General features: G+C 40.6%; 1 protein-coding gene across 1 annotated transcript in view; it reads right to left on the reverse strand.

The window, feature by feature from the left end:
* Positions 1–223: 223 nt before the first annotated feature.
* WNT7A (Wnt family member 7A) overlaps positions 224–19,938 on the reverse strand; it is a 52,919-nt gene continuing 33,204 nt past the window's right edge. The window contains 1 exon segment of the mRNA XM_030568537.1: positions 224–1,099. Coding sequence (XP_030424397.1) covers positions 620–1,099 — 480 coding nt within the window. The 3' untranslated portion in view covers positions 224–619.

Here is a 19,938-nt window from a genome sequence, read left to right on the forward strand (position 1 = left end):
AAACCAGTGTCTATGGAAAACGTCAACAGTTCTACTTGCTGTAGCAAATTGTGTGAAATGGAAAGACAGGCAAGACCAGCAGAAGCTTTTCACAAGTGTAGAAACCTAAATCTGCACAATCCACACTTCAGTAGAAATTCACACTGGAGCATTGTCACCCCATCCTGTGCAAAGACCATTTTAAAGTTTTGATTTGTTTCTCCCACCCAACCCACCCCTTATGCACAGTAGCTTGTGTATTTAACCATTTTTTTCCAAACCAAAAGAGTCAGTTGCCAAGCTCTCCAATTGTTTCCACTTGACTGGGTGTTCTTTTCGTAAGGCAGTCATTGCATTAAGCGTTGGAGGTGCAGATTCATTTAGATTATTTTTTTTCTCTGTTTTGTGTGTCAAGTGGCTTGTTTTTTTGTTTTGTTTTGGGGTTTTTTGGATAATTTATACAAGTCTTTAATGTGTATCCACATAAGTACTGAAACATGAGAGGAAAAGACAGATCCGTTCATTAGCTTTTCTTTTGGAAGAAAGCAGGTCTTTGCTACAGTCTTGAGTAGTTGTGTTGAGCTCATGTGCAAATGTATTCATTCCTAGGGATCTAGAGTCACCTTCCCCAGCCACACTTTCATTTACAGGTGTACACTTCTGTTCTTTCACTGCACGTATTACACTTTACGTAGCAACACCAATGAAATTTACAGTTGCACTGCCACACTCGTGAGTACTGGTGTGTATTGTAACCTCGACCACAACACATCAGATCACAGCCATTGGTTTGCTGGGCTGTTTTGTTGCACATTCTGCCCTGTGTTCCCACACTGCCAGTGACAGGGTCTTCTTCACAGTAATTTGGAGATTTTTCTATGTACACTAAATCTGTATCCATGGGTTTGCGGTAGGACAGTGGCTTCTTTATTTTAAGGAAGGTTGGACGCTTGTTGCGACTTGCCCTCACCGGTTCAACCTGAACTGCTTCATTGTATTTGTCCTTAAGGATGTAGCCCAGCTCCCGGAATTTAGGAAGGGTTGTCCAGCATGTCTTAGTAGTACAAGATCCTGAAACTCCATGGCACTTGCACTCTAATTTCATGTTTTCTTCAAGAATCTAGATTTGAAAGAACACAGAATGTGTTAAAACATTAAGACTCCATCAAAGAGACATTCGTCTGATGTAATGAAACTATTGTTCTCAAATGTGCTCTATATAATAATGGCTACTAACCCCAGGTCAAAATTCATGCCTGCCCAGGCTGCAGATCTCACTTGCTGGCTATGTAATTGTCACAGGCATCAAACTCCTATTGATGTCAATTGAGTTCTGTCTCCAGAACATGCACAACTGATTCCATCCCTACTCCATGTTGATCAGAGAGAAGAACTTTATCCAATTTCAAACAAAAGCAAAAATGGTGTCTTTACCAACCAACTGTGATCTTCACATTGCTTACTATGTGTTTATACCTGTGCCCATCATGATGTGTCTATTTTGCAATTTTGGCATATGCCAAGAAGATGGAGAGTTGCAGAGAAGCACAAATAACACACCTCAAGTATGGTAGTTTCACATGAAATCTCATATGTACCACATTCTGAAAATGCAATGATTTTTGCTATAAATGAATTATGCAAGCCAAACAGGGAAAATAAATTCTATTCCAGTACTTAGACCTGAAAATGGCATGAATAAAGCCAGTGAAAAACGTTGCAGGAAAACTTTCACCCATTTTTCCTCATGGTAAATGCTGCAAATTAATGTTACATCTAAGAAAATCTATACATTACTTTCCTGTGTAGTAGTAGTAGTATGTGCCATGTACTCAAGTCTATTCTCCATGTGGAGAAGAAAACAGGACCCCTTAGTCTGTAAAATTCTCAGCCTTCATTGTAGTACAACTGTAGATTTCTCTTCCAATGTGAAGCAGGGATAAGAATGAGAACATAGAATTCTTTAATATTTTAATTTGTCGTCATCAATTATCTTTGAATTTTTTCTATTATCTCTTTTGGTAGCTTAATGCTTCTCTAAGGCACTACCACTAAAGCAGTGCTTGTTCTACCTGGTTTGTGTCTCTTCCCCCTGCTCCCCTCCCACCTCTTCTTTTTTTTTTTTCTTTTTTCTGTAAATGTCTCTTTTCTACATCTTGTCATCTTCCTTTTTCTTTCAGGGGCAGGAAGCCCCATAGATTCCTTATCCCACTGTTGCTTTCTTTCAACCCCCCAGATCTCTTGTTGGCTTACTCCTGTACTGTTCTCCTGCTGCTGGTGGTTTCCAAATGCTGGCAGAAGACAAACTGATTCATTTAGTGCTAGCTGTAAGAGCCCTGTAGTTGAGTTTGCGTACCACCTGCATTGGGTTAATGTAAAAAATACGTGGATTTCATAAACTTCATTTTGTGCTGGTATGCCAGATTATGAATTGTGAGACAGCAAAATAATGCTACAGGCAAGATTCGCCTATGCCTTAAGGCAGAGTCTCCATTTGTGGAGCGACTGTAAAGGGTGCAAGAGGCCTAAAACCTTCTTTCTCAAGGACTTGCAGCTGGCCAGCACAACCCCAAAAGTGGGCAGCCTGCCAGGAATAGACATGGCCAGGGTGACCTGGAAACTTGGAGCATCCCTTCAGCTGCCTTTGGCCAATGCATCTCCTGTGGATTCCCAAAATCAGTTTAAAGCTCCCCACCCCTGTGAAGCCCTCATGAAAGGATGACAGTGAAAATACTGTCTATTCTCTTAGGGGCAAAGTGGCCAGGTTGTCATAAGAAGATGCAGACTGCATTAATGGGGACAAAACCCAACTCTACATGTTCAGAGAAATAGAATGCTATGTACTTAGGACAGTCTTAAATCACAACACAAATGGTGGGCTTCTTAAATTGTGTGCTACTTAATCCCAACCACAGAATTTTAGTTAATATCTGGTGCTGACCAGACCAATTCTTGTGCAAGTTGGGGTTACTGAAGATGGAAAAAATCAAGCTACTTTAAGCATTGCAAGTATAGGTGTTACACTCATTGCTTTTATATACTGTAGCCTTATAGGCCGTATAGTGACTGCTATTGCTTAGCCTTCTGAGGAAAGTTGGAACAATTTTTGTGTGTCTGCTACAAAAAATAATGTTACTAGGCTTTTCTGTTTTTGTTTGAATTTTCCCAGCAATGAAAAGTTGGAGTTCAAAAAACATTAGATATGGCCTGATCTCACTTTTGTTCCATGTGTTGAACTGTGGACTGATGCCAGGACTGGTAACGTATCTAGAGAGTATAATTCTGAACAGATGATAGCAATAATTTTAGGGTACAATAGAGCACATTTTGTGGAATTATGGGAGAGTTTGCATCCAGATCCAAATTTAATGATTAGCAGTGATCTATCTAATGGATGGACCAAAATCCAGATCTGGAAAAGTTTAGATTCAGATCTGCATCTGAACAACTTTGCAACTCTGCTTAAATTTAGGCTTATATTATGGATTATGTTGGTTATTTTGAGATACTTCCTCACTCAGTTACTGCATTCAGTTATTGCTCAGTCATTCATAATGGTAGTACATCAAGGAGATAGATGGGGAGACAAAAAAAAAGGAGCGATCGCTCAGGAACCTGAAAATAATACAGATTCTTTCAGCCTTAATTGTAATGTATCTGTCTTTTGAGGTGACCTGTGATACATTTCTCATATTAATAACTTATCTTGTTCAAAAGGCTGGTTTTGCAACCTAGTGCAAATGTTCAGAGTGGCAAGAAAAATAATAAAGTCTAACAACCTTGTACTAATTCTCACATGAAACCTCCATCAGAATAGTACAAATTGTCTTGAAATGGATGTTTTATTGTCAATCTACTCATGAGGTCCTCCCCCGATGTAGGTTACATTTTAGATAACCTCAGTTCCCTTTCAGTATATTTCATTAACATCCTGTTTACAGACAGTGATCACTGAGGGAATAAACAGTTTGGTTGGAAAGAGCTGAGTAAGCTGATGCAATGGATCAAAGATTGAAAGGATCCATGCCATGTGTTGAGCTTGCTTTTCTGTGTGATGTATCTTGATGCCAGCTGGAAATAGCTTAGGAAGTTTTCTGGGCTCAGTTAGGACTGGGTGAAAGCAGTTGGGATAAAAAGACCTGACTTCATTTGAACATGATACTTTTGAATAATAGTAAATGAACCCAAACATTATGGGTTCTTTTTAGAAGAACAAAACAACATTTTTTGTGTTGTGCCATGACTGATGGTGCCCTTTTAGTTGTTTTTAATGTAAGTTTAGACTGAACAGCTAACTCTTTTTGTGATTTTATGCATCATCTAGGTGGGGCAAGTTTAGAGTCACTGTGCCAAATTCACCTCAATATATCTTCATAAGTGGTCCATTGTAACTTGCAAATGCAAGTTCACTTCCCATCCCACCTCTGCCTTTCCTCCTCATCCACTCTTCCTACCTTCAATCCACAAGCCCTTTTATTCTCCTCTATCCCTTTCTTCCTGCTGCTGCTTCCAATCCACTACTAAGTAAGTTCGGCAAGAGACAAATCAAAACCATAACTCTGCATACAGTCTATCCTATACCTGAAGCAATGCAAAACTGCAATATGGTGGTTTGTTACACTGTACTATTGTGATGTCAGAAGCTTGGGTTATTTGTTCTGCATTAAAAGGTACATACATTGGCACCTTAATGCTTCTGGGTTACCTCACTACTCCACCAGTAATTCAGTTGGCTTCATAAATGCAAGGAAGGACCTGGGTGATATGTGGCTACCTAAAGCAGTTGGTGAGGGGGTGTGGAGCTATTATTCTCTTTGGGCCTGGGCATCACACTGCATGTTTGCTGCTCAAAGGAAGCAGCTTACCCTTAAAAGCATCATTCTCTATTACAAAAAAATTAAACATAAAAATGCCAAGTTGCCATATTTCAGGAAAATCAGGTTCTGTTTGTTTGAAGATTTAGTTAGTGGCTCATATTTTTCACATTAGACTAGGAACTAATATACCATAGTTTGATTTGCTTTAAAATACTGGGGTCTGGGGAGTGCATAACTGCAAACCTATGTCCTTTGTTTCTTCACCAACTTACCATACCCAACATTATCAGCCACAGAAGGCACATCTGTTGTGTACCAGTGAATGCTCAGGACTGTGCTAATTGCTGACAAAGGGAGTGTCTTTAGTTTTGCCCACTTTTTTTTCAAGTTCCTACAGTAAACTGTCAGTATTTGTTGATCTTTCTTTCACCCCCCATTAGCCTCTGGGAAATAGTTTACAGTAAAAGGGTGTGGAAAGGAAAACCTGCACTAGTACTCTGTGGTGATATTACCAGCAGCTATCCCATCTTTGGGCACTTCCATGAGGAGTTTAAACAATGGACAAAAAAGAAAAAAGTATGAGGGAAATATACAGGTTGAGAACTAATTTCATGTCTAACTTTTCCATAATATGTTGTCAAATCAGATCTTGTAGTATTTCTGTTACAAAAGTTAGTCAGAATTTCATACTTTCATTTTTTTAAATAGTTTTTTTCACAGTTTCATTTGCTAATCCATTGATATACTCTTCTGGGATGGTTTTACTGTGTCAAGATAGCCTATCTTTCAATGCAATGGACAATGCAAGGTCCTGAGTTTGGTGTGACACCAGTGCATTGATAATGCTTTACTCTGTCAGCACAAACAAGGACACAGGACCTTGCTGGCAAAAAGTCACCCAAAAAGTGAGTAAGGCAGGCCACGGGATTCATAAAGTCATTATACCTCCTGAGCAGCCTTCACCAACAGGGTTTCTGCAGAGTACCCTGCTCTGGGGACTCCTAAATATAACCCCTGAGCTGGAGGGGACCTCTCTACCAGCAGGGATGAATCTGGCCCCATTCTATATGTGCAATATGGATCCTCAGTGTTGAAGGAATGTATGTAGCCACTGCAGTCAAAGCATACTCTGATCCTTGCCATAACAGGTGTATAATCTTTTGTAACTTTGGCTGATGTCATGTGATGGACTAGGAAATATACCAGTCTTCTACAAGTATTCCTATGTGTACCTTTATTATATGGCAGTCAGAAAAAAAAATCCATCATTGGAAAAATGAAGCCACACTCTATCTGGAAGAGAGCATGGCAGAAAAGTGACGGAGGTGGTTGCAACCCTTAGCTGCCATACTGTAGGCAAGTAGTATTAGAGAAGTTGGAGAGGATGAAATCCTTTCCTCGCCCTCTGGTTGCCAACTTTCTATGTGCCCAAAACCAAACACCCTTGCCCTGCCCTGCCCCTCCTCTGAGGTCCTGCCCCGCCCCTTCTCTGCAGCCCCAAGACCACTTACTCCATCCCCACTCCCCTCTATCGCTCACCCTCCCCACCCTCACTCACTCACTCATTTTCAGAGGGCTGGCTCAGGGGGTTGGGGAGCGGGGGCGGTGAGGCCTGCAGGTGGGGATGCGGGCTCCTGGGTGGGGCAAGAAATAAGAAGTTCAAGGTACGGTAGGGGGCTTCCAGGCTGAGGCAGTGGGTTGGGATGTGAGAGGGGGTGAAGACTCCATCTGGGGGTGTGGGATCTGGAATAGGACCAGGGATGAGGAGTTTACAGTGCAGGAGGGGGCTCTGGGCTGAGGCAGAGGTTGAGGTGTGGGACTGTGTACGGGCTCTGGGCTGGAGGTGTGGGTTCTGGCGTGGGGCCAGAAATGAGGGGTTCAGGGTGTGGGAGGGGGCTCTGGGCTGGGGCAGGGGATTGGGGTGCGGGGGCTATAGCTGGGGGTGCAAACTCTTGGGTGGGGCTGGGGATGAGGAGTTTGGGGTGTAGGATGGTGTTCCAGGCTGAGACTGAGGGGTGGTGGAGGGCAGGAGGGGATCAGGGCTGGGGCAGGAGGTTGGGGTGCAGGAGGAGGTCAGGGGTGCAGGCTCCAGGTGGCACTTACCGGAAGCTGCTCCCAGAAGTATCAGTATGTCCCCTCTCCAGCTCCTATGCCGCGGCATGGACAGGTGGCTCTGTGTGCTGCCCCATCCCCAGAAACCATCCCCACAGTTCCCGGCCAATGGAAACTGCAGAGTCAGCACTTTGGGCGGGGCAGCATGTGGAGCCCCCTGGCTACCCCTATGCATAGGAGCTGGAGGAAGACATGCCACTGCCTCTGGGAGCTGCACAGAGCCAAGGAAGGCTGGGAGCCTGCATTAGCCCCACTGTGCCACCAACCGGACTTTTAACGGCCTGGTCAGCAGTGCTGACTGGAGCAAGCAGGGTCCCTTTTTGACCGGGTGTTCCAGTTGAAAACAGGGCAATCCTACCTCACACCCTATTTACATGTGCCAGACCCAGAGATATTGGAGAGCTACATAATTTTCTAGTGGGACCATGAAGGGTAAAGCCAACCGCTAGACAAAATCCTTCAAAAACTTCAAGACAAGTATTTACAAGAATGCCACATGGGAAAGACACATTTTCTTTACAAGAAACCATATGCCAGATGAGACCATTGATCTTTATGGATATGTCTACACTTCAGCTGGTGTTGTAATTCTCAGTTTGAGGAGACATACCTGCAGTAGCTCTGTTCAAGAACGTGCTAAAAATAGAGTATAGTCATGGTGGCTTGAGTCATGGAAGGGGCTAGGCCTCCCTTCCCCCATGTATGTGCCTAGCATCGCAGGTGAGTACCTACTCAGGGTGGCTAGCTCCTCCTGCAGCTCATGCCACCGCAGCTTTTACCATGCTAGCTCAATAAGAGGGGATATATGTCTTCAAATTGGGAATCACTTCCCATTTCCACGCATAGATATACCCTGTGTTATAGACTGATGATAAAGTTAGGTCATATGAATTTGATCAGTTACCAGATGAACTAATTAAAGACCAAATTATTTGTGCTAAAACTGGTAACCTGAGCAAAGCAAGGTTATTACAAGAAATAGACCTGACTTTGAAAAGAGCAGTGGAGATCTGCAGAGCTAGTGAAAACTGTACTTCACAAATAAAAGTTAGCAAGCAGTGAAAGTACTGAAATGCATCTAATTAGAAAGGACTACCACCACCTAAAGATAAAGGCAAACAACTAGCAGAGACCAGATTTGTTTGCTATAAATGTGGAGGCAATCACAAGATGATGCAAAGGGGTCAAGCATAAGGAGTGTGTTGTCATCCATGCAATAAGAGCAATAATTTCAATAGGACCATAGAAATGTAGGGGCTGGATGGGACCTTGAGAGACAATCTAGTCCATCCCCTCATGATGATGCAGGACCAAGTGTACCTAGACCATCCCTGACAGGTGTTTTGTCTAAGATGTTCTTTAAAAACTTTGTTGGGCATTCCACAACTTCCCTAGGTAACTTGTTCCATTGCCTAACTATTCTTCCAGTTGGAAAGGTTTTCCTCATATCTAACTTAAATCTCCCTTGTTGCAGATTAAGCTGATTACTATCTGTCCTATGCTTGGTGAACAATTGATCACGATCCTCTTCATAACAGTCTTTTATATATTTGAAGACAGTTACTAGGTTCCTCCTCATTCTTCTAATCTCTTTAGACTAAAAATGCTAAAATCTTTCAACCTTTCCTCATAGGTCAGATTTTCCAAACCTCTTATCATTTTTGTTGCTCTCACTTGGACTTTCTAATGTGTTCACATCTTTGTTAAAGTGTGGTGCCCAAAACTGGACACAATACTCAACCTGAGGCCTCACCAGGGCTATGGAGAGTGAAAAATTACCTCTTGTGTTTTGTATATGATACTCCTGTTAATATGCCCCAAATATCTTTTTTTGCAACTACATCACACGGTTGCCTCGTATTCAATTTGCAAAAGTGTGATGCTTTAACAGTAAGATAGATTCACAAACATACACTTTGAGGATAAAATGGTAAGGCAGAAAAAGTTATTTGAGTCTCTAAATACATTTACAAATCAAGTTTCTACAACAGGTTGGGTTTGTGGCATTGGATTAGATATTGGAGCAGGGTGCACTATAACCCCAGAATGCATATACACAAAAAGATTAGTGACCACCCAATGTTAAAACTAAGCTTGGTTTGCATAGCTGGTATAAAATGAGTCTGGTAGCAAAGCTACACTAGAATGCCTACATAAGGACAGGTTTCACTCAGAGTTTAGAATAATGGAAGGAAAAGACAAGTGTATTTGAGCTGAAGAGCAGAGTGCACATGCCTGTGATCAAACAGGGGGTATAACTTACCTGAACAGGAGGCAAAACAATACAGTGTGGGTTGATTACAGATAAAATAATTACATTGATATAAATATATTATACGCCTATTAGTAATGAGAGAGAGAGTTAAACCTGAGCTTAGCCAGACGGTAAATAAGACCATGTCTCTGCTTCAAAATGCAAGAGTTGTTTAAGTTTGGGATGTATGTCAAGAGTTTTGGCAGGTCCAATTTCATACTGAAAGTATAAAACTGTGTACCTTCAACTCTTCCTTTGGTAGATATGTTTGAGCAACTTCCCTTTGGGATTGCCTTGAACAGGAAGTGTATCAAAGTATCATGCTCAAGACCTTCGAGGATCTGGAAATAATACCTGAGGATCTGTTGATTTAGGGTAAAAACAATGACAATACCATGAGAGAGTATACGTTCGACAATTAGATTCAGAGGAGTTTGACCGTAACCAAGAAAGATAGAGGCATTTGTTCAAATTGGACCAGAGAGAGAAAGAGGAAGAATGACAACTGGGAGAGGTGGAAGACCAAGCTCCAGTCTCCCTGCACCAATGACTCTTTATTTAACCAAAGTGGAACAGTTTCAACAGGAAGGACTGAGGGATCTGAATATCCCATAGCTCAGTGGTTAAAGCACTCCCCCGAGAGGTGTAGGAGATCTCCGTTCAAACCTTTTCTCCCCATCTGCCTGAGGGAGGAATTGAACCTGATCTCCCACATCCCAAATGAGTGCTCTAACCATTGGGCTAAAAGTTATAAGGTGGGCACCACTACCTGCTCCTCCAGCCAGAATTTGTATGGGACCTGATCCACTGGGTGGCCTCTGAGCATGCATACTGGATTAGGTACCACAGGTGAGATAGGCACTCCTGCACCTATCTTTTCCCAGTTTGTGGATTGCACATGAGATGGGCATCTGGAAGCCTAGGGTGAGGCAGCAGTGAACATGCCTGGAGACAGAAACTTAGTCACCTAGTGAACTTTGACTCTGAAAATTTAGGCACTGAGTGAATTAGGGGGGGAGGGGTCTACAGGATTAGCAGGCAGCCAAGAGGCAATTTTGTGGATCTCAGTGGCACCTACCACTGGGACTTTGGTGTCCAAGTGCTTTTGTGGATCTGAACCATAAAGATTAAACTGTTGCATATTCTGTATGACGGACATCCTGTTTATAGTACTACACAGCATGATGTCAGAAATGCTAAGCTTTGTATACAAGACCCCTCTATCCATTGAGAAGTGTATGAAGAGAGCCTGAGATGTCTATAGTGGTCAGGCATGAATGCTACTATCAAAAATAAGTGTGGAAAATGCATGAAACAACTTGGAAGAGCACTGAAACTACACGATTATCCTTGCTCCATGATTAGCAAAGATCTAGTCCAATTAACCAGGAAAGATTATCTCTGATCAGTGGACTACTACTAAATCTCTCTTTTCTAAAAGGGAGCTGTTGCAAAACAGTGCGTAGTAATGTAGTAACACATTTTAAATTGAAATTCCATGGTAAACTAGGGGGGAAAGGACATCAGCATCTAACCATCTTCTTGAGCTAAAAGCCATTACCCCTGAAGTAGTTGGAAAAGAACTAATATGGCAGCCGCCCTGTACGGAATAAATATACAACAAGAATTCTGAACAGTCAACCCCATTGATTGCAGGTGAATAGTCAGTTCAAATAGAAAATGGCTGGCAAACTGCCATGTGGCATCATTACCCCCACCACCACCTCTGAGAGCCAGTCTTACTCTAGGACCAGAAGACAGTTAAACAGGCAGGATTGTTGTTCACTTGTACTTCAGGACGCCCAGAATACTATTGATAGAAGAAACATATGCCTGGTAGTGACCATGCAAGAGGTGCTTTCTAAGGTGCAGTATTTACTACTTCGGGACATAACACAAGAATTGCACCCAATAAATAATCCTACCTTGATAATAAATGGTCTGTTTCTGAAGGGCAAATAGAGTTCTTCCTGATTCTAGCTGATGACCTCCATATGAGCCTAAACGTGAAGACTGGTATCCCTTTTAACTTTTTCATGGCTTATGCAGTCATATGATGGCTTTGATTCTTGGCCTTCATGCTGAGTTCCAGAGTTCTCTTATACATAGTTGACTAGGGTTTAAAAAAAACAAAACCCTAATCTTACATTTGCTACCCTTGGATACCAACTACCCCTTTGCTTTTGCATTATGGAAAAGTCACCATTCTATAATAACTGTTTTCCAAACATGCTTTGTATTTAAATGAGATAAACAAGTAAAGAAATTAAAATCATTGCACAGTCATGCTACCCCATGTTGCTGTCAGCCCCGGAAAATTGAGTAGGATTCAAATGTTAGTCTGTTTTTCCCTGAGGTCGATGTCATTAGGGAAGAAGAGCCTTTGTATATTTTATTGATCAGCACTGTATAGAAAAAAAGAAAGTAAAAAATACCCAGTGGGACACAGAAGAATTCTGAAGAGCAAAGTTGAGAGGAATGTAGGGAAACAGTCTAAAAAAAACTATCTTATGTCTGATTTCCCTGTAATGATGATAAATACCACATTAGACTACTATGCTCTAAATCAGAGGTTCTTAACCTTTTTCTTTCTGAGCTCCCTCCCCTTCCCCAACATGCTATAAAAACTCCTCAGCCCACCTGTGCCACAGTAACTGGTTTTCTGCATATAAAAGCCAGGGTGGCATTAGGGGGTAGCAAGCAGGGCAATTGCCTGGGGCCCCATGCCACAGGGACCTCCATGAAGCTACATTGCTGAGGCTTCAGCTTCAGCCCCAGATAGCAGGGCTCAGGGACCTGGGCTTCGGCTTTCTGCCCTGGCCCCAGCGAGTCTAATTCTGGCCCCTGCTCAAGGACCCTTAGGGGGCCCTGGGCCCCTCGTTGAGAACCACTGCTCTAAATGTTTTTTTTCCACCTCTGTTGATATCAAAGAAACAAACAGAGGAAGAAAATTCACTTTACAGGACCCATTAATTTGAGTTATTGTTGTAAAGAATAATTTTGAAAAGAGAATAGAACTCTGCAGAAGAATATCACTTTTGAAGAATATGGACAGTGAGTAATACAGATTCTCCCATTCTTCTTAAATACGTGCATGGAATGCCCTCCCTGACTTAATCCACAAGACATGACCCTCTCCTTCAAATCATAGGAACTGTCATACATGATCAGATCAGGGATCTATCTAGTCCAATGTCCTGTCAGTGACCACAGTTAGCACCAGGAAAAAAACCTGCATTAGCCAGTTGGGGGGTAACCCATCCCCCCAAGGTATGATTTCTTCTAGCCCTGCTCAGTTCTGAAAAGTGATTATAAAAATAGGATTCCGTGTATATGTCTCAAAGATTCTGTATCAACCTTGCTCGATCCTTGATTTTTTTCCCCTGACAACCCTGCGAACCTAATTTTGGACCCCAGGTCAAACTATATTCCTAATTCTCAGGTGCCTTCACCAGATGCGCCCTGCCATATTATGCCCCCAGTTACTTCTATCTCAGCAACCCCTGTAGTTGATAACTGAGCAAATCTGATATAGAATCCAAGGCACAATAAACATAGAATGCTCCATATTGAGTCCCTTTTGAGAGTAGAACTGTATATTAAGATTCTTACTTCCACTTGCCTTCTTTCTCCCAGTTCTATCATGTTTGATAACACGGTGGTCTCCTGGATAGCTTCCTTTTAGATATCATATGAAGAGACCTCAGATGCCGCCCATTGTCCACCAAAATATAGATTGAAACTAACAAATTCAGCTTGTTTAGGACCTTTGAATAAATGATTTTAGTCACCTGGCTCAAGGTTGATTTCAAACATACTCAGTGACTAAGCTTGCAATGTGAAGCCAAACATTTTAAATCACCCTTTCTTCTATCAGTTGGCACTGGACTCATACAAAAGTATTCATGATTATGCATTCACGCCTTTCTACCAGTATGACTACATGAGTTCCTGTATCAGGAAATGCATTGCAAATTACTTATCCCCCATTACTTTATTGGCAATCAAGCTTTTAAAGTAAAGTTGCAAATAAAACATCTCTGCGCTTACAAGTAGTTTTAGAAAAGAAAATTTGAATTTTGTTTATATCAAACCAGTGGTTACTGTTGTTCTTGGTGAATATCAAGACCAGCTACCCTGAAGGCTGGCACCAGTTTCATTTAAATGTCAGAATCTATAGACTGCAAATGCTAATCCAAATATTTTTACAGAGAAAATGGAATTGTGTTTGAAAACATAACTATCATTGTTGATGCTAAATTGCAACCATTGTTTTTAAAAAAATAACCATAGGAAGACCCATTATCTAGATTAGGTTAGATCAGTGAAGTGCAAAATAAGTGTAATCACATAGGAAATATAAAATAGATAACTAAAAGGTACTTGGAAAAACAGCTTTTGAAAAAAAAAATCTAAATTTTCCAGCTTTTTATTTAATTTTAATAGGGTAAAGCAACTATCGATTATTTATTTCATCTGATTTCTATGCTGCATTAGGAGGAAACTACCTGTTCTGCCATGGACTAAAAGTGTTGTCAACAGCAATCACTGGAAGGTAACCAAACCATAGAACGATTCAACACATAGTTACATGTATTATAAAACAACCAGAAGCATGATGTCCTGGGTGAAATGGGACAATGACACTAGGAAAAGTTTTATTTCGGATTGTCGCTTACTCTCGTCCAAGCAAAGTTCTAAATGCTTGTGGAGGACAATAGATCGCAATATGAGTTAAACAGCCCTGTTGCCTAAAGTACTGGCTTCTTCATGAAGTTAATGTTGAAACTGATTGGAGAAAGATCTCTGTCATGAAATTAGAGGTGTTTGGGGTGTGGGGTGAATATTATATTATCTAGTCCATTCTCCCTGTTGATATAGAATTGTCCCCTACTGTGCATTACCTTCATCTCCAAAGAGATAACGGATGGCATCTTCATGCCAAAATGAAGGAAAAGATGATGGATGTAAAGGCTGTAGAAAAGAAAATAGCAGATTAGGTGAACTCCCCTAACCTAGAGGCAACTTTCATTAACTTGCAAGGAAAGACAACAGTAAGTGATTTTCTGGAATTAGACCTGACATACACAATAACAATTTATTACCATTTGATCTATCTTCCTTGCTACATGTTCACAGATAGATCATCTATAAAATAGCTGACTGCTGTTGTACTCTGCAAGATGTTAGAAAAGCAAAAGACACTTTTTCAGTGCACACTTTGACCTTAGGAGCTCAGTTCTGCAGTCCATGTACAGGCAAAAATCCAGTGGGCCCCAAAAGAGAATCTTTAGCCTACATTTTGCTTTCAGACTTGCTCTTCTATTAGTAGTATGTGAGTTGCCATTATAAGGCAGGATAGTTGTGCTTTTTCACTCAAGAGTTGCTGAGTGTATAGTACATGTTTCTGTATGTTATTTATGAAGTGCTTTGAGGGTACTTCTGGATAAATGTGCTGTAATATAACTAATTTACAGTGATGAGTTTGAGAATAGAATGTATGAAAGTTCTGTCTCATTCAGGTTTAATTACAACCTTACTGTCCTAGGAATGGAATACTCCTGTGTCATTGACACTTGTCACTGACATTTGTCACTGCAATCTTTGTTGCAGGGAATGATTCATTCCTCATTATTGTGGCAAAGACTGTAATGGAAGCAAGAAATGATACAACTTGAATCCATTCTTGTCGCAGTGAATGTCTACAAAGTGATGTGTTAGATTGTTGACTCATTTCCACTGAACTCCATCTTCCTTGCAACTTTCTCCACTGGGAGTCAAGTACTTTGAGTTAAGAGACACTGGTGTTCTATATCGAAGAATCATGAGTGACCCAGCTAGATCTCTTCAACAATGCTTAAGTTATCAAGAAAAAGGCTTCCAAAGAGTGATAGAAACCAAAACAACAGTCTCACCAGTTTCCAGACAACTCATCAGAAAACATCTCTTTTGTGCTATTTTGGACAGTTGACAAGAAGGTGTGAGTAACAGTAGGAATACATTAGAATTGGGGAAATTAAATTTAGGTTTTGTAATGACCCAACCACTCCCAGTCTTTATTCAGGCCTAATCTGATGGTATCCAGGATCTACAACCTATCCTGAAGGACAATCCCTCACTCTCACCGAACTTGAGAGATGGGCCAGTCCTCGCTTACAGACAGGCCCCCCAACCTGAAGCAAATACTCACCAGCAACCACAACATCAACCCAGGAAACAAACACTACTACAAACACGTGGTGCCCAAATCTGTCACACTATCTATTCAAGGGACACCACCATAGGACCTAATCACATCAGCCACACTATCCGGGGCTTGTTCACTGCACCAGCTACCAATATGATATGCAGCATGTGCCAGCAATGCCCTCGCCCTGTACATTGGCCCAACCGGACAGTCTCTATGCAAAAGAATAAATGGACACAAATCTGACAGCAGGAATCATAACATTCAAAACCAGTAGGAGAACACTTCAACTTCCTTGGTCACTCAATAACAGACCTCAAGTGGCAACTCTTCACCAAAAAAACTTCAAAACAGACTCCAACATGAAGCTGCAGAACTGCAATAATTTGCAAACTGGATACCATCGATTAGGACTGAATAAAGACTGGGAGTGGTTGGGTCATTACAAAACACTAAACTTAATTTCCCCCATTCTAATTTCTCCCTACTGTTACTTACACCTTCTTTTCAACTATCTGTATGGGCCACTCTCTTACCACTTCAAAAGTTACTTTCCTCACTTGGTATCCTGCTGTTAATTGATTATCTCGTAGACTGACTTGGTAAAGCAGCCCCAATCCTTTCATGTATGTAGGAAAAATATCGCCTGCTGTCCTGGAAATTTGCATCAGTGGAGACACTCCCCAATTTTCGAATTCCTGTTAATTTAGATGGGAGGAATAGCTCAATGGTTTGAGCAGTAGCCTACTAAACCTAGGGTTATGAGTTCAGTCCTTGAGGGGGCTATTTAGGGAACTGGGGTTAAAAATAATAAATTAAACTTATCGGAAATTTGCCCTGCTTTGAGCAGGGGGTTGGACCTAGATGATCTCCTGAGGTCCCTTCCAACCTGATATTCTATGATTTATACCTGCTCCTGTATTTTTCACTTCATACATCTGATGAAGTGGGTTCTAGCCCATGAAAGCTTATGCCCAAATAAATGTGTTAGTCTCTAAAGTACCACAAGGACTCCTCATTTTTTTTTGCTGATACTGACTAACACAGCTACCACTGAAACCTGTCTAACCAATATAACTCATACAGGCTCATGTAAGTACATGCATGCATTGAGAAAATTAACCCTCCGGTTACTGGATATAAAAACAGTGAAAAGCATATACATCCAAAAAATGCAGTTGGTGTATTTTTTCTTATTATAATTCAAACTTTTCAGGTGATTTCACATTCTATCCAGATCTCTCAGGAAGCACTGTCTCTAACAGTGTCTTGATAAAGGTAAAACCGACAGACTGCCAAGCCTCTGCTTTGCCCATAAAGGGAAATAAAAACCTCTGAATCCGGAAAAGGCAGAGTATTTCTTCACATTTCATTCATAGAGATAGTGTTTTTAAGCTTCAGAGGCTAATAACATTTTATACTTCACAGTAAATTACTGATATATTTAACTCTTAACATTACTTTACAGTCAGAAGGTAGTCCCTGAACCAATTACTTTTAAATGACACCTTTATCCATTTCCTGTCTCCTCCATCTTTCCCTGCCTCCCCAGTCTCCAAGAGTATCTTTAGGAAAGAATACTCAGTCAGGCTTAAGCCTTGCTAGTTTACTGATCTTTAGAAGTTGACATGAATTCTATGTCATGGTTCAAAGCATATTTCCAAAGATAGGACCTAGGAACAGTCACGTTATGGGCCACGTTGTGACACGTCATATTGTATACTCACAACTCGATATCTTGATACAAATTTGGCTTTTAAAAAATAATTCCAATGACAGCTTTAGCTTTTTTACTATTCTAGTGTGGCCTTCATGCAATTCTTCCAACAATGTGACTTGCGGATCTCATTGTCATCGCACAGAAACCTAACATACAGAGTCACTATTGTGGAGTTCATCTTTCCACACTGTGTGCTCCACCATACAAAACATTCACATCACCCTTGAAATATGCAGTTTTAATTAATTTAATTTAAGTACTGGTTTGTTGCTGCTGCATTCTTTCTTGCAGAAATAGGAACTTCTTCCAAAAAAATTTAAAAAATCTAAAAATTGGACTTGGCTTTAAAGGATTTGCCACCTCTAATTGCAACTGGAATACATCAGCACTTCCATGTTTTCAGATAGATTATACTATCAGAGATAAGATCCTACCATCAGAGCCTATCTCAGCAGCTGCTAGGTTACAAGATTAGCATACTCCTCTTCAGGTCAAGAATTTTAACAAGGAGCTTCTGGCCTGCTGTCAATGAAAATTTCCTCCCATGCAGAAGTACCTGGAATTTCCTGATTCCAAGAATAATACCCAGAGATTCTTTTTCTAAACAAAGGTTTGTTTAATGTCTTGGTTTTGCTTACAGAATCTTTAATTAATTTGTCTTGGTCCCAACAAGCATTTTATGTGTATGATGGCATCTATACCTGCAGTGGGATACCACAGGCTAAAAGTTCTAATCTGGGATTCAAATGTACTGACATCTTGGTACATTAATAATTCTTGGTGTGCTCAAATGTCCTTACCTTCAGTCCAAACCCAGTTACTATTCTTTATTAACAGTCTCTATTTATTACTGTAGACGTGTTAGATAGCAAAATTCCCAATAAAATGAATGGCCCCTCTTTATATTAAGGTTCCATTTAGAAATCACTTATAAGGGGTTATAAATAATCTTTTAATAAAGGGTTAATCAATTAGAGTTTACCAGGACAATAGATTGCTTGCAATCATGGCTTATAACTACTTATTACATCTTGTAGTGGTGTGCTTATACCTATCTATAATACATATCACTCATGCCTGTAATATGCTTACACATCTATAATCATTTATTAGCCCTGTATAAACCATCTACAAAAGGAACCTTAATATAAAGTGTCACCCAATTAACTAGGGATCTGACTACTGTGGCATGCATAGACATAGTTACCGGGTATTTTGGAAACTGTTCCACTTTTTTTTTCTGGAGGAGGTTTTAATCCTTCTACTTGCATCATTTATCTTAAGTCTCCTGACTAGAAAAAAGGCATGTTTCTCCTTTAAAAAAAACAAACAAAAAAACAACCCTATAATCCAAACCTTTTGGGTTCTTTTAATATGCATTCCAAACTTCTCAAATAAATTTCCATATTGTCACCTTCATTAGTATGCCATCCATATGGTTGATCACTTAACTTAAACACTTTCATGCTGGATCATTTATATGCCATAATATAGCCAATGTGCTAGCCACTCCAGGGAAAAGCCATATGGAAATAGCTGCATAAGAATATTGATGATCAGATATTTAAAGGCTCTTGATTGTGCTTCACCTACTAGTATGCTTAAGGGAAATCTAATTTCATTAATATTGCCACCTTCTAGCAGTGGAAAAGATGCTCTGTTTTAGCACTGGAAATGGATCCGCATCTATCATAGTTTCTGAAAATGTGGGCACTGCCATCTTCTTTCTGTATGCCCACAATGGACCAAATCTAAAGGAGTTTGGTCCCTTGTGCGCTTTGCAGGTTCCAAAAATGTCAGGACACCGGCTAACCAGTTCTCCTAAAGATTTGCAACAGTCCCTGCTTTTGGCATATGGCACTGCTCTGGTCTTGATAAATCTGGCATCTCCTGTGCAGCCACATGTGACTTAGCATTTTACTAAAGCCATTACAGGAGAAAGCACTTCAATATAATTTTCATCTACCCTTTCTAGAATATTAGGTATTTTATATACCTTGGATCAGTTTAGGTGTTAAGTGCTTTTAACCATTTATGACCCAATGATGATAAATCTGAATATGTTGTTAAAATGAAGTCCAGAATATGCTTCTACTCAGATCATTTTCCTAAAACCTCAAATCTTTTGTGCACAAGTTTTCAATACATCATTATTGAAAACACAAATGATAGTTCTGGCATTAATTCCCAGTTTAGCTATATAGTCATGTAAAAGTACATGTACCTATTACTCTGTACTCATTAGTAGAGTGCCAGGAAATGTTAGCTACACAGTCATTTAACAGTACTTGTACCTGTTACTCTGTGCTGATTAGTAGAATGCTCGAAAATATAACGGGCATTTCACCTTCAGCTCTATGTCTGGCAATATGGGTCTTATCTTTTCCTGGCTGTGCAAAGACTGTGCTGCTTCACAAGCTCTTACACAGCACATACTCTTCAGGTTAGCCCTTTAAAGAGCATGTCACTCTCTCATGTTTTCACGATAGACATCTAAGAAACTTTTGCCATTGTTTTCCCAAGATGATATGCTGTTTTTTACTGAATGTGTTTTAAACTGCTTGCTTCCAGATTTCTGGGCACTCCTTTTCATTAAATCAAACCTCTCTAGCCCATCTGAATGGCCAAGGCTAGTTCCAAGTCCTTTCTACGTATGGGTTGCAGTAAGCATTCTCAGAGCTCATGGCTTTGCAGAGAGCAGGGTTGTGGTCTCCATTGTGCTGATCCCAGGATATTAGAGAGATAGGCTCACCTACCCTTTCTTCAGATCATCTGTGTAAGCTTGAAAGCTCATCACGCTCACCAACCAATAAAAGATATTGCTTCACCCACCTTGTCACTACAGGCTACTTAGAGAAACTTACATTCA

This window comes from Gopherus evgoodei, chromosome 7 (genome assembly GCF_007399415.2).
Source record: "Gopherus evgoodei ecotype Sinaloan lineage chromosome 7, rGopEvg1_v1.p, whole genome shotgun sequence".
Lineage (NCBI taxonomy): Eukaryota > Metazoa > Chordata > Testudines > Testudinidae > Gopherus > Gopherus evgoodei.